Source organism: Monodelphis domestica, chromosome 3, assembly GCF_027887165.1.
Source record: "Monodelphis domestica isolate mMonDom1 chromosome 3, mMonDom1.pri, whole genome shotgun sequence".
Taxonomy (NCBI): Eukaryota; Metazoa; Chordata; class Mammalia; order Didelphimorphia; family Didelphidae; genus Monodelphis; species Monodelphis domestica.
The window spans coordinates 27,850,004-27,865,523 of NC_077229.1; the positions used below are offsets into that span (position 1 = coordinate 27,850,004).

General features: G+C 52.0%; 1 protein-coding gene across 3 annotated transcripts in view; it reads right to left on the reverse strand.

The window, feature by feature from the left end:
• The window catches only part of FAM222A (family with sequence similarity 222 member A), a 71,524-nt gene that overhangs the window by 15,706 nt on the left and 40,298 nt on the right, over positions 1-15,520 (reverse strand). For all 3 annotated transcript variants that reach the window (XM_007490422.3, XM_056821594.1, XM_056821595.1), the window contains one exon: positions 7,496-7,621. In XM_007490422.3, coding sequence (XP_007490484.2) covers positions 7,496-7,577 — 82 coding nt within the window. In that variant the 5' untranslated portion in view covers positions 7,578-7,621. The remainder of the gene's footprint in view (positions 1-7,495; positions 7,622-15,520) is intronic.

Below are 15,520 nucleotides of genomic sequence, written 5' to 3' on the forward strand. Positions count from 1 at the left end.
GCTGCCCTTGAAACTTCTGAGATCATTGAATCTGAGAGCTGGGAGGCACGAGGTAGTGGGCAGGATGACAGACTCCAAGTTCTGAGTTCAAGTTCTGTCTCAAAGACTTATTGAATGGGGCAGGTCCCTTCCCCTGACCTGTGTCTCATGCTCCTCATTTGTAAAATAAGGAACTTGGCCATGATGCTCTCTAGCCTCTTCCTTCTCTGTCATCTAGGACCTTAGGAGGGCTCTCCAGTGTTTTGTGTGTCAAGGCACCCTGTGACAGCCCCTGCCCAGGATGATGATTCTAAATGCCCCAATAAAATTAATAGGATTAATATTCTAAATTAATTAATTAAATAAAAATCTTCAATTAAAAAAATTTAATAGAATTACCAAGAAAACAAATTCTATTGTAATATAGTTACCAAGATCATGGACTCTGACCTGGTTGAAGCCACCCCCTTTTCCACATGGGCAGATGGAGGCTTACAGAAGGGAAGGGACTTGCCCAAGGACACAGTGACTTGGAGGCAGAGCTGGCTCCTCCTCCCCATCAATATCCCACACTGCTTTTCCAAGGACTCAGCTCCCAGAAGTAATGACAGCTTCCACGCCAGGCCCAGAGGCCCAAGAATTACTGGAAAAACTGTAGGATGTCTGAGCAAGAAGGGACCCCTGAGGCCATTGAGGCAGACCTCTCTGTTTTACTGAGAAGGAAACTGAGGGCTTAGCAAAGATAAGGGACTTGTCTAAAGTCACACGGGCATGGCAGAGGGGGAATGGGAATCCTATTTCTCTAAGTCCAGAGCTAGCCTTCAGCTGAAGGCCTGGGGGCCCCACTGATTGTAAGAGCCCATCCCCCCCCCCCTTTTCTGGATCCCCCCCCCAAGTTCCTGGCTGTCCTGCCTTCTGGGACCAAGCGAAGCCAGCTGCTCCAACCCAGGCCACCTCCAGCATCCTGTCTGGCTCTGGCCGTGGCCTTCCCCCACCAGCCCTCGTTGGGGTGCCCCCTCCCTTCCCCTCCTCATTCTGTCCCCCAGCATCTGCTCCAGGCCTCTCCGGTGAGCTTTGGTCCCAGATAATCCCTGGCCTGCCTACCTCCCAGGATCAAATGAGATAATCTCCGGCCATGGGCTTTGTCAAGCGCAAAGCGCTCCAGAAACGTCACCCATTATTACTGCTCTTCTATGGAGACATGAAAGGCTCAGGCCGGGTGTACAATAGAAGGGCTGGAGAAATGGGGACCACCTGGGGGAGTCTCTTCTCCCTGCCTCTCAAAGTGGGAGTCTGGGGCCAATCAGACTTCAGCTCTCCAACTTAATCACAGCTGGGTGATGAGAGCTCTATCGGGCAGTGTAAGGGGTGCAAAGGTTACCTGGGAGGGCAGAGAGGAGGTGCCCCCCTGCCTGGGAAGTAGAAACCATTATCATTCCCATTTTATAGCTATGGAAACTGAGGCACACAGTGGCGAAGGGACTCGTCTGAGGTCACCGAGTGAGGGTCTGAAGCAGAATTTGAACTTAGATCTTCCTGACTCGACCCCTTTGATACCAGCTGCTTATTTAGATAACATTTTCTGGGGGGGGGTTTAGCTGTTGTTCTTAACTTAAAAGAGTCACTTTATGTCTTCGGGCGCCCATTTCCTCATCTATAAAACGAGAGGGTCAGACTGGATCTGACTGGGGTCTATGAACTTACACTTTTTAATAACCCTATTTTAATTCTGGGTGTTTGGGGGATTTAAAAGAATTCTTCTGAGGAGACGTGTCCCAGCTTCCCCAGACGCTGCTCCCAAGAGAGGGGAAGGACCCCTGGGCTACAGGACCAGATGGATTGACCGGGGAATTCTACCCAATGTTTAAAAAACAATTACTTCCAATACTATATATAAGCCATGTGAAAAAAGAACCAGAAAAGAGAGCGCCCTCCCAAATGCCCATGATGGTACAAATAGAGTGTTGATGCCTAAATTAGGAAGAGGGAAAACTAAAGAGCAGTCAGTGTCCGTAACATTGATACCAACATTTTAAATAAAGAGCCAGCAAAGAGAGTACCACGTTATATCACAAGGATCCTATATGATGAGCAAGTAGGATTTCTACCAGGAATTCAGAGCTGGTTCAATATTGGGAAAACCCAAAATGACAATAACAAACCCCCCCAAATCATCTGATTATCTCAATAGTGTAGAAGAAGTTTTTGATAAAATACAACATTCTTTCCTCACTAGAAAGAGGGCAGCTAGGTAACACAGTGGATAGAGTGTCCAGCCTGAAGTCAGGAGGACCTGGGTTCAAATTCAGCCCCAGGTACTTTTTTTTAGCTGTGTTGTGTGACTGTGGCCAAGTCACTTAACTCCAATCACCTAGCCCTTGCAGCTCTTCTGCCTTAGAACTGATACTTAGTACCAGTTCTAAGACAGAAGTTAAAAGAGTTTAAAAAAATAGCCAAAATTAGAGAGCAGAGGAAAGAATGGAGTTTTTCTTCAAATGATAAACAGTGGTAGTTATCTAAAAGCAAGAGCAAACATTATCTGTAAAAGGGACTGAAAGAGAATTTTTATTCCCTTTGTCTATTTCAAGTTAATCAAAAAAACAACTTAAAGTACCTCTACTTAATATTTAGTAAGTCACTAACAAAGAAAGTTCATACCCTAAAAGGTCACAAGCACTGCCCCACCCCCTCCCAGGACAGTGTAAAGCAAATTCAAAGGCTGCAATTGATTCTTGAGATGTGACTAGGAAAGCTGATGGGTGGAGAAAACTGCATATAAGTGTGAGCTTGAGAGAGATTTGGGCATCACTCTTCATTCTTGGAGGCCTTTAGCCTCCGGAGCGTGAGCTCTGGTCTCATTCTTGGTGTTCTTGGCCTTGTGTGTGCTGAAGGTTCTCAGTGATTTTTCAGTGTCTTTGGCAATTTGGATTTTGGCTTCCTGATCTGGACTTTGGATTCTGGTGAGATTCACATTCGAGGTCTGGAGGCACTAGGATTAGGACTTGGGGTATTTTTAGCTAGGTGATATTTTCTACCTCTTTCTTATATTTCCCACTTTAATATCTTTACCTTGCTGTAAATAAAGCTACTAACAGCCTACTGACACACAGTCTAACTTTAACTTTTATAAATGGCGACCACAACAATTCCTTTTTTTTAACCATTATTATTTTTGTCAAACCAAATTTTTAACTATTATATTTTGCAACCAATTTAAGTTATAACATGACAAACTAGAAGCTTTCCCAATAAGATCAGGGGTAAAGCAAGGATGCCTATTATCATCACTACAATTCCATACTGTTGTAGAAATGCTAGCTATAGTAATAAGTATATAGTAATAAGAAAAAAATGGAAGAATCGGCAATGAGGAAATAAATCTATCACTCAACAAATAATATGACAGTGTGCTTAGAGAATCCTTGAGAATCAATTAAAAACAAGTTGAAACAGTGAACAACTTTAGCAAAATTGTAGGATATAAAATAAACCCACATAAATCATCTGCATGCCTACATATCACCAGCAAAACCCAGCAGAAAGAGAGAGGAAGATAAATTCCATTTAAAATCACCACAGACAATATAAAATACTTGGGAGTCTACCTTCCAAGACAAACCCAGGAGCCATATGAACACAATAATAACACATTTTTCACACAAATAAAGAAATCTAAACCACTAGGGGAAAATTACTCATTGGCAGAATGAACCAATATAATAAAAATGACAATTCTACCTAAATTGATTTATCTGTTCCATGCCATGTCAATCAAACTACCAAAGAATTCTTTTATAGACTTAAATATCGTCAAAATTCAGCAGGAAGAATAAAAGGTCAAGAATATTGAGGGAATCCATGAAAAAAAATGTGAAGATGGCCTACCAGTTAGCTGATTTCAGATTTCTTTTTTTATTTCCCAATACCAGATCTCAAACTCCATTACAAAGTGGTAATCAAGCCAGCCTGGCAGTGGTGGATCAGTGGAATAGATCAGGTATACAATAAACCTTCATAAATGGCCATCGTGATCTTGTGTTTGATACACCCAAACTTAGAGGAGAGGAACTCACTATTTGACCAAAATTGGTAGGAAAACTGGAGAGCACTCTCCCAGGAAGTCGGTATGGACCAACATGTCACACCATAAACCAGAATAAAGACAAGGCGGCCACGTGATTTAGACCTAAAGGATGGTATCATTAGCAAAGGAGGGACTTGAGTTAGATGATCTTAAAGGTAACACAGCAGCTCTAAACTCTATGACTACCTTGTCTGGAGTCTTCACAGTAAACTGCTCTCTGTGCAAGAGTCTAGGGCAGAGGTGGCTGGACTTGGAGCCTGAAGGCTTGGGCTAAAATCTTGTCCCCCTGCCCCTCACTTCCTAGCTGAGGCACTCTGGGCAAGTCACCCAATAAGACCTGGTGCCTCAGTTTCCTCTTCTGTAAAAGAAAGGGATTGGCCTCAATGGCTTTCCAAGGGCTTTCTCAGCTCTAAATCTATGACTCTCAGACCCTAGTCCTCCAAGGCTCCCATTTGTTGCCTCAGTTTGCTCTTGGGGTTCTGGGGGGGGGGAGAGTCACCACCTACCTCTTCAGGTCAGCCTTTGGGTCAGACTCTCCCTAGAGAGGGCTAGGCAGAGATCCCACGATGCCAGACCCTGCCTCAGATGGGGCAAGACCCCTCTCTCGTTCTAAGACATTGGGCAAGGATGCTGGCACTCCCTGGGCTGCCAGGGAAACAGAGATGATCCTATCCCACTTCAGGGGAGTTGGGGGGGGGGTGTCTCGCCTTTGGAGCCAGAGCCCCATCTCTCCAAGCTCTCCAAGTAGTCCTTATTTTTAGCCGCAGATGACTCAAAGTTTATATATCAACAGCATGACAATAAATTCAAATATTTATTAATGAAAAAGCCCCACACAGCTGAAATAAACAGGACTGAGTCCCAGGAGCTGGAGCCTGGCTAGAGTGGCGGCGGCGGTGGTGGCAGAGAGGGGGGAAGCCTGGGGAGAGCCCCTATCCCTGTGGGGGTGGGCTAAAGGAAGGCGACCCATCCTGCCACCCGTTCCTGCCTCGGTGGGCCCAAGTCTCACTCCTGCAGAAAGGGGCGGCCCCTTTCATCTTTACCTTCACCTGTCTTAGGGACCGAAGACAGAGGTTTGGCCAGCAGGCAGCTCTCCCAAGAGAAAGAGGATGGGGAAAGAGGGGGGCCCTGCAGAGGGTGGGAAGCCAGCACCTGGACCCAGGGCACCTTCTCTGCCCCCGCCCCCGCTGTTTTCTTACATCATCCTCACGTCTTCCGGCTCACAGCCCAGGTGGGGTCCAAGGGCAGATCTCGGACTCGTTATTTCTGCCCTTTGGGTCTCCGTTTCCTTCTTGGTAAAACTGGGGGGGGGCTCGCTCTCTCTAAATAAAGGCCCCTCCCGGCTCTGCCCCCCGCTGCTCCGAGGCTCGTCTCCATGGGCCCAGGAGGACTGAGCAAGAGCCCAGATACTCTGGAGCAGCCCAAGGCCAGGCCTGGAAGGTGGCAGCCGGAAAGCACTACCTGGCTCCCTAAATGCCAGCAGCCCTCGGGCAGGGAAATGAGTCATCTCCCTTTTTGGTGAAATTCAGCCCCGAATTAATCAAAGGCCTGGCAGGCTAATAGGATTTAACAGCCCTACTGGCTGGGCCTGACCTGGCGTTGACCCGCCTGGCCGCCTGGGCTGGGCTCCTGGAACACAGCTATAAACGGCCCCGTGCCCAGCACCCAGGGATGATGGCGGAGCTACGCAGAGGGGCGTGCTGGGGAGACCCCCTCCCCCTGGCCCCTCGGAAGCCCTCGCTGCCCGGCCGAGCCGAGAGGACCCGCGAGCCGTCGTTTCCCATCTATAAAACGGCAGATGATCAGACGCTCTCAGGCTAGGATCCTCTTCCGGGCCTCAGTTTCCTTCTCTGTTAAAACACAGACTAGATGAACTCTGAGGTTCTTTCCAAGCCGAGATCCCTGATCCCAGGACTGAGAGCCGGGAGAAACCTTAACAGCCACCCAGGTTGGGCCCCTTATTTTTTTTACAGAAAAGGAAACTGAGGCTAGTGGGTAAGGGGGCTGGATGGAGGAACAAAGGACAGAGCAGAAATCCAAGCTGAGGCCTTCTGATCCTAAACGTTCCGTCCTTCCACCTCGTACTGCCTCTGCTTGAAAGGATGGAGCAGGGAGAAGGGGGGGCAGGGCTTGAGCCCCCCGGCTCCTCTGGGGGAAATAGAGCTGAGCTAGGCCCCTGGGGAGCAGGGCCAGGGCCTGGCCTGGCAGATGCTGCCCCTGACTGTGCCCCACGGGCTGGGGAAGCGGGGAGGATGCTGCGGCCGTGCCTGTCCCCCGGGGAGGGCAGAGACAGCCTCGTGGAGGGGAGCAGACCTTTCTGGACTCATTAGCCCAGAGCCAGGCCTGCTGGTCCTGGTCACCAGCCGAGCAGGGGCCCTTGTGGGAAGGCCCCAGGCCCCCCGCTAATTTGCTTATCTCTCTGTCCCTCCTTCCCCGCTCCCTTTCCTGGTCTCTTTAATTACCTGGTAAGTCAGTGTCACTTCCAATAAGTCTGGAAGGATCCAAGGAGCCCGCAGCTCCGGGCCAGGCTGCCAGGGGAGGGAGGGAGGCTGGGCGGGCACCGAGGATCTGGCTCCAGCTGCCCCCAGCCCACCCCGGGGCCCAGCCAGAGCACTTCAGGGCTCGTCCCCAGGAAGCCGCTCCAGCCTCCTCTGCAAAATGGGGGTTCGGACAGCCACGGACGGGAGGGCGCTTCGCCTTCTTGTCCGCCCTGGACCCCTGAGGCTGTCCGTCTGGGGAAGCCCGAGGACCCCTTCTCAGAGGGACAGAATTCAACCCAGCAGTACAAATGCAGGAGATTACACAGGAGGCCAGGCAGGGCCGGGAAGAAAGACCAGACATTCCTCACCATCAAAGTTCACAGACCCCCCAGACGCTAGGCTAAGAATGTCTGATCCAGAGAATCTCTTCAGGTCCTCCCCCGCCCAAACTCTGACAGTCCCTGTTCTAAGCCCCCTCCCAGTCCTGACACCCCTGTTCTAAGTCCCCTCCCAGTCCTGACACCCCTGTTCTAAGCCCCCTCCCAGTCCTGACACCCCTGTTCTAAGCCCCCTCCCAGTCCTGACACCCCTGTTCTAAGCCCCCTCCCAGCCCTGACACCCCTGTTCTAAGTCCCCTCCCAGCCTGGCAGGGGTAGCTGGGTAACCAGCCTTGGGCCAGCAAAGAGGCAGAAGGCAGAGCCACATCCAGACCGGCTCCTCTTCATCTCGAGGCTGCTTCTCTCCCTCAGAGACTGTCTGGGCTAAGCTCGCCTAATGAAGGCTCAAAGGGAACCCCAGAGAAGGAGGCGATTTGCTCCACGTCCCCTTGAAAGCTAACAGTAGAGCCAGGAGAACCAGCCCCCCCCCCCAGCTGGCCCCGGGGCCTGTCCCCCAAAGGAGGCCTCTGGAGAGGGAGGTGCTGACCCCCGCCCTCGCCCAGCCTGGTACTTACACTTCCGGAGCTCCAGGGTCTTGTTGGGGCAGGGGAGGTGCTGGGGAGCTGGGTTCTGGGTGCGCTGCAGACAGGCTAACATGGTGGAGGCGGAGGTGGGCTCGAGGCTCACTGCACTCTCTCACACTGCAAGGCAAAGGAAAAGCGGGTCACTGGGGGGCTGCCGGGGCCCTCGGAGGCAGGGCCCCATCCTACCCGGGGTTGGGGAGCAAGGAGAGCCATTTCTAGTTCAGCTCAGACAAGAGGGACGACGACCTGAGACCCAGCGCTCGAAGGGGCCTTGGAGGCCTTCCACCCCCTGGTTTTACAGATGAGAAGACTGAGGCCCACAGCTCACAGGCCCTGGACCTAGAGCAGAAGTTGGCCAAGTCTTTGCTGGGCCCTTGGCTCACCTAAGAGGTCCAACTCTCTCATCTGACAGAGAAAACGTCCTGCAGAGCTTGACCGGCCTAGTATTTGAGCTCAGGTCTTCCACACCAAAATGCGCATTTTGATTTTAATTTAGAAAAGAACCATTTGATTGATACTCTTGTTAGCATCCTGTAGCCTTCCAAACTCTCTCCATACCCGGTCAAAGACCAGAACATCCCCATCAGCCATCATTCTCCATGCAGAGTCCACCATGTTTCTCCTGAGGGGAGAGGCCTGCTTCCATGGTGGATTGGCTTTGGTATGAGAGGACCTGGGTTCAAATGCTACCCTCATCACATGGGTACTGGGTGGTGAACCCCATTTCCTCCCTGAGCCTTAGTTTCCTCATCTCTGAAGAGGGGCTTGTCTTAGAAGGCATTGGAGAAGCCCTCTAGCCCTCCAGCTATGACTCGAGGATCACCACAGGAGCCTCTGAAGGCAGGAGCCAACCCTGGCCTCTGCTCTTTTACAGGGGAGGAAGCTGAGACCGAAGAGGTGAGGGTTCCACTCCGTCTCCTGGGCGCTTCTCCCACCGTTTCACCCAAGAACCTGTCAGACTGACCTGCCTCAAAACATGGCGGCTCCATTGGGCGACCCTTCTAGAGAAAGCTTTGGCAGATCTTTCTATGAAGGCCTCCCCCTTAAGAAATGGATTCCTCAACTCCACCCTTTCAAAAGGTGCAAATGGGACCCTCCCCATTTTCTTAGATGAAGAAACAGGCTCAGGAAGGTTGTGACTTATCCACAGTCACCCCACGAGGGAGGATTAGACCTGGGAATCAAATGGAGGTCTTGGTGCCAGGTCCAGGGCCTTCCTCCCAAGGTTCAAGATCTGCAAGGTTTGCCCCCGTCATCTGGCTGCGGAAGGGGGGCTCTTCAGGCCCTTCAGGGACTGAGGGGCACCCTGGCCTCCCACCCACTGGGGACTGTCCTGTCTGTTTGTTTGTGCATCACTGCATATCGTTTCCACCATTAGCCTGGGAGCTCTGAGGGGGTGAGGACCGTGTTTTCTCCTTCCTCCCACCTCTCAGCGCTTAGCACACAGGAAATGCTCCTTAACAGGCCCTCTGATGCTGAGGAGCTGGAGAGCCTGGGCTTCTCTGATTCTTAGTTTCTCTGTTAAAATGGGTCTAACAAGAGCAGCTGCCTGGTAGACAGTGAGCTAGGATCTGACGAGGGCTTCCATCTGTCAAGTCGAGTTATCATCACTCCTACTATCTCCATCATGAGTGCCCAGCGGCACAGAGCCAATGCCAAAAGCAGAATTCGAACCCAAATTCGAACCCGGTCCTTTTGGTCCAAGTCCAAAAGAGAGATTATGTGTGATCTAGAGTCAGCAGCATGGGTTAGGATCCAGTCAGTTGTGACAATGATCTATCTATACAATCAGAGATCAGAATGTCACCCAGGAAGGTATAAATTCCTAGTCATTCCCCTGGGTGTCCAATCAGCTTTGAGTGCCTTCTGGAATGATCTCTCTGTCTGTCTGTCTGTCTGTCTCTCCCTCTCTCTATCTCCCTTTTGCTCTTTTTCTTCCCCCATCCCATCTCCCTCCCTCCCATTTTTTCTCCCTCTCCCTCCTTCTGTCTCCCTCTCTGTCTCTCTCCCTCTCCCTTCCATTCTCTCTCTCCCCCCCCCTCTATCTCTGTCTCTCCCTCTCTCCCTCCTTCCTTCTCTCCCTCTCTGTTCCTTTTCTCCCTTTTTCTCTCCCTCTGTCTCTCTCTTCCTCTGCATCTCTCCCTGTCTGCCTCTCTCTTTCCTTCCCTCCTTCCTTCTCTCTCTCTCTGTCTCTCCCCCCTCTCCCTCCTTCCTTCTCTCCCTCTCTTTCCCTTCCTCCTTTTCTCCCTCTTTCCCTCCCTGCTTCTCTCCCTCTGTCCCTTTCTTCCCCCTCCCTCTTTCCCCTTCTCCCTCTCCCTTTCTCTCTCTTTCTCCCCCCCCCCCAATCTCCTCTCTCTCCCTCCCATTCTTTCTCTGTCTCTCTCTCTGTCTGTCCTCTCTCTCCTTCTTTCCTCCTAGGGAAGACCTGGGCAAGCCTGGTCCTCACCTGGCCTTCACGGCCCCATGGATGCCTACAGCTTTTCCAGAGCTATAAGGAGTGAACTCTGGAATGGTGAAAGGGATGGGCAATGGGAGAGGCACAGAGGATGCTGCTGCTGCCACCGTCCCCTTCCCCCCCCCCCCCCCATCTCACCCAGGTCCCAACTTGTTGGGCCTGAAGTCAGAGTCCAGCTATGAGGTTCTCCCCCTCCAACCTTCACCTAATCTTATGTGTGCCCCAATCCCATCACCCTGGCACAGTAGCTAGCATTTACAAAGGTTTACAGAGCCTTTCACAGGCTATATCATTTCTTTCTGGGCCTCAGTTTCCTCATCTGTAGGGAGACCCGGCTGCCCGACGACCAGGCAAGCATCCACTTGTTTAGTCTGGTCCGGTGAAAAAACTGGGTGTTGGGGGTTCCAGTCTCTGCTGTGCCAGTAATTAGATGCATCTGATGGGAGGCAAGTCGCAACCCCTCTGGGCCTCAGTGTCTCCGTCTGTAAAGTAGGGCTAATAACACCCTGAGCCACCTCATAAGCTTATTGCAAGGATCAAATAAGGGAAGGAGAAGGCAAGTGCTTTGAAGAGCCACGGCCCCTCTAGACACAGAGCTAATGTGTTATTGCTGCTCCTCCTAAGGTCTGAAGCTGGAGAGGAGTCTCCCGTCCTTCTGATCTCCCCCACAGACGGAGGCTCGCACCCACCCAGACCCAAAGGATCCAAGACTGAGGAGAGAAGGGATTGGCATTCCTCCTCCCATCAGGCCCCTTTAAATGGGCCCAGGGAGATGCGGGTTCAAATCCTGCCTTGCTACACACGTGTTGGACCTTCCAAAGGCCCCCCTTTCCTCATCTGGAAAAGGATGGCTTCCAAGGCCTGCCAGTGGGCAGGGAGTGTGGTGTGGTGGAAGGAGGGTCGGAGGGGAGTCACAGAAGCTGCTATTTACCACCCATCTCTGGTGAGCCCTGAACGCCTCCTCCCCACCCCGTCTCTGTCCTTGTCAGGGCAGAGCTCTGTGCCCAGCCCCGGTTTGGGGGGACGGAGCAGGAGGGGGAGGGAAGTCCTTTAATAGTAAACAGGTGTCTGCCGCCCCATTGGGAGGCTCGCTGCTAATAATGAAGCATTCAGGAGGAGAAGCCTTTTCTCCACGACTTCCTTAAGATACTAATTTCACAACAAGCTCCTTGTTACGAGGCAATTATTGCAATCTTGTATTTCCCGAGCCCGAGACGAGCAGAGACGGACGGGCTCAGGCCTCCATCTGTCCTAGCCCGGCGCTCGCTCGCCGCCGATGAAAGACAATCACAGAACTACCTTTCATTATCCCTATTTTACTTTCAGCAAAGGTGCCGTGAAAGAAATGATTTCCTCTGAAAGGGACTTTTATTCAGTTTCAAAACCAATTTTCTCCTATTACTGTCTCAAAAAAAAAAAAGGAGGGAGGGGGAAGGGGGAGGGGGAGGGGCTGTTTTTATTCCCCACATTACAGGCTGTGTTAATGCAGCTCGGGCTGGCAATAAAAGCCACAGTATCCATTTTCCGGCTTTGATTTCTGGTAATTTTAAAATATGCCATTACAATCAGGCAGAAATTATACAGTTTAAAAAAGGAATGAAGCGCTGCTTAGAGAAAGGATGAATGCACTTGACTGCTGGGAACGGGAAGCCTGTCCTAGGGGGACTCAGGAGGGGAAGCGAGCTTCGGTTTGAGCAAGCCCCCCCCTACACGTGTCCATGCAGCCCCGACCTACCAAGAGCCCCCCACCCACTTACACTCAGGCACCTAACTAGGAGGCAGGGAGAATGGGGGCTCAGAGCTCACCTCTGACATTTGCTAGGAGGCAGGGAGAGAATGGGGGCTCAGAGCTCACCTCTGACATTTGCTAGCATACAGGAGAGAATGGGGGCTCAGAGCTCACCTCTGACATTTGCTAGGAGGCAGGGAGAGAATGGGGGCTCAGAGCTCACCTCTGACATTTGCTAGCATACAGGAGAGAATGGGGGCTCAGAGCTCACCTCTGACATTTGCTAGGAGGCAGAGAGAATGGGGGCTCAGAGCTCACCTCTGACATTTGCTAGCATACAGGAGAGAATGGGGGCTCAGAGCTCACCTCTGACATTTACTAGGAGGAAGGGAGAATGGGGGCTCAGAGCTCACCTCTGACATTTGCTAGCATACAGGAGAGAATGGGGGCTCAGAGCTTACCTCTGACATTTGCTAGGAGGCAGGGAGAGAATGGGGGCTCAGAGCTCACCTCTGACATTTGCTAGGAGGCAGAGAGAATGGGGGCTCAGAGCTCACCTCTGACATTTGCTAGGAGGCAGAGAGAATGGGGGCTCAGAGCTCACCTCTGACATTTGCTAGCATACAGGAGAGAATGGGGGCTCAGAGCTCACCTCTGACATTTACTAGGAGGAAGGGAGAATGGGGGCTCAGAGCTCACCTCTGACATTTGCTAGCATACAGGAGAGAATGGGGGCTCAGAGCTCACCTCTGACATTTGCTAGGAGGCAGGGAGAGAATGGGGGCTCAGAGCTCACCTCTGACATTTGCTAGGAGGCAGGGAGAATGGGGGCTCAGAGCTCACCTCTGACATTTGCTAGGAGGCAGGGAGAATGGGAGCTCAGAGCTCACCTCTGACATTTGCTAGGAGGCAGGGAGAGAATGGGGGCTCAGAGCTCCCCTCTGACATTTGCTAGGAGGCAGGGAGAATGGGGGCTCAGAGCTCACCTCTGACATTTACTAGGATACATCAGAGAATGGGGGCTCAGAGCTCACCTCTGACATTTGCTAGCATACAGGAGAGAATGGGGGCTCAGAGCTCACCTCTGACATTTGCTAGGAGGCAGGGAGAGAATGGGGGCTCAGAGCTCACCTCTGACATTTGCTAGGATACAGGAGAGAATGGGGGCTCAGAGCTCACCTCTGACATTTGCTAGCATACAGGAGAGAATGGGGGCTCAGAGCTCACCTCTGACATTTGCTAGGAGGCAGAGAGAATGGGGGCTCAGAGCTCACCTCTGACATTTGCTAGCATACAGGAGAGAATGGGGGCTCAGAGCTCACCTCTGACATTTACTAGGAGGAAGGGAGAATGGGGGCTCAGAGCTCACCTCTGACATTTGCTAGCATACAGGAGAGAATGGGGGCTCAGAGCTCACCTCTGACATTTGCTAGGAGGCAGGGAGAGAATGGGGGCTCAGAGCTCACCTCTGACATTTGCTAGGAGGCAGGGAGAATGGGGGCTCAGAGCTCACCTCTGACATTTGCTAGGAGGCAGGGAGAATGGGAGCTCAGAGCTCACCTCTGACATTTGCTAGGAGGCAGGGAGAGAATGGGGGCTCAGAGCTCCCCTCTGACATTTGCTAGGAGGCAGGGAGAATGGGGGCTCAGAGCTCACCTCTGACATTTACTAGGATACATCAGAGAATGGGGGCTCAGAGCTCACCTCTGACATTTGCTAGCATACAGGAGAGAATGGGGGCTCAGAGCTCACCTCTGACATTTGCTAGGAGGCAGGGAGAGAATGGGGGCTCAGAGCTCACCTCTGACATTTACTAGGAGGCAGGGAGAATGGGGGCTCAGAGCTCACCTCTGACATTTTCTAGGATACAGGAGAGAATGGGGGCTCAGAGCTCACCTCTGACATTTGCTAGGAGGCAGGGAGAGAATGGGGGCTCAGAGCTCCCCTCTGACATTTGCTAGGAGGCAGGGAGAATGGGGGCTCAGAGCTCACCTCTGACATTTACTAGGATACATCAGAGAATGGGGGCTCAGAGCTCACCTCTGACATTTGCTAGCATACAGGAGAGAATGGGGGCTCAGAGCTCACCTCTGACATTTGCTAGGAGGCAGGGAGAGAATGGGGGCTCAGAGCTCACCTCTGACATTTGCTAGGAGGCAGGGAGAATGGGGGCTCAGAGCTCACCTCTGACATTTGCTAGGAGGCAGGGAGAATGGGAGCTCAGAGCTCACCTCTGACATTTGCTAGGAGGCAGGGAGAGAATGGGGGCTCAGAGCTCCCCTCTGACATTTGCTAGGAGGCAGGGAGAATGGGGGCTCAGAGCTCACCTCTGACATTTACTAGGATACATCAGAGAATGGGGGCTCAGAGCTCACCTCTGACATTTGCTAGCATACAGGAGAGAATGGGGGCTCAGAGCTCACCTCTGACATTTGCTAGGAGGCAGGGAGAGAATGGGGGCTCAGAGCTCACCTCTGACATTTACTAGGAGGCAGGGAGAATGGGGGCTCAGAGCTCACCTCTGACATTTTCTAGGATACAGGAGAGAATGGGGGCTCAGAGCTCACCTCTGACATTTGCTAGGATACAGGAGAGAATGGGGGCTCAGAGCTCACCTCTGACATTTGCTAGGATACAGGAGAGAATGGGGGCTCAGAGCTCACCTCTGACATTTGCTAGCATACAGGAGAGAATGGGGGCTCAGAGCTCACCTCTGACATTTGCTAGGAGGCAGGGAGAATGTGGGCTCAGAGCTCACCTCTCACATTTGCTAGCATACAGGAGAGAATGGGGGCTCAGAGCTCACCTCTGACATTTGCTAGCATACAGGAGAGAATGGGGGCTCAGAGCTCACCTCTGACATTTGCTAGCATACAAGAGAGAATGGGGGCTCAGAGCTCACCTCTGACATTTACTAGGAGGCAGGGAGAATGGGAGCTCAGAGCTCACCTCTGACATTTGCTAGCATACAGGAGAGAATGGGGGCTCAGAGCTCACCTCTGACATTTGCTAGGAGGCAGGGAGAATGTGGGCTCAGAGCTCACCTCTGACATTTGCTAGGAGGCAGGGAGAATGTGGGCTCAGAGCTCACCTCTGACATTTGCTAGGATACATCAGAGAATGGGGGCTCAGAGCTCACCTCTGACATTTGCTAGGATACATCAGAGAATGGGGGCTCAGAGCTCACCTCTGACATTTGCTAGGAGGCAGGGAGAATGGGGGCTCAGAGCTCACCTCTGACATTTGCTAGGAGGCAGGGAGAATGGGGGCTCAGAGCTCACCTCTGACATTTACTAGGATACATCAGAGAATGGGGGCTCAGAGCTCACCTCTGACATTTGCTAGGAGGCAGGGAGAATGTGGGCTCAAAGCTCACCTCTGACATTTACTAGGAGGCAGGGAGAATGTGGGTTCAGAGCTCACCTCTGACATTTGCTAGCATACAGGAGAGAATGGGGGCTCAGAGCTCACCTCTGACATTTGCTAGCTTACAGGAGAGAATGGGGGCTCAGAGCTCACCTCTGACATTTGCTAGGATACATCAGAGAATGGGGGCTCAGAGCTCACCTCTGACATTTGCTAGCTTACAGGAGAGAATGGGGGCTCAGAGCTCACTTCTGACATTTGCTAGCTTACAGGAGAGAATGGGGGCTCAGAGCTCACCTCTGACATTTGCTAGCATACAGGAGAGAATGGGGGCTCAGAGCTCACCTCTGACATTTGCTAGGAAGCAGGGAGAATGGGGGCTCAGAGCTCACCTCTGACATTTGCTAGGAGGCAGAGAGAATGGGGGCTCAGAGCTCACCTCTGACATTTGCTAGGAGGCAGGGAG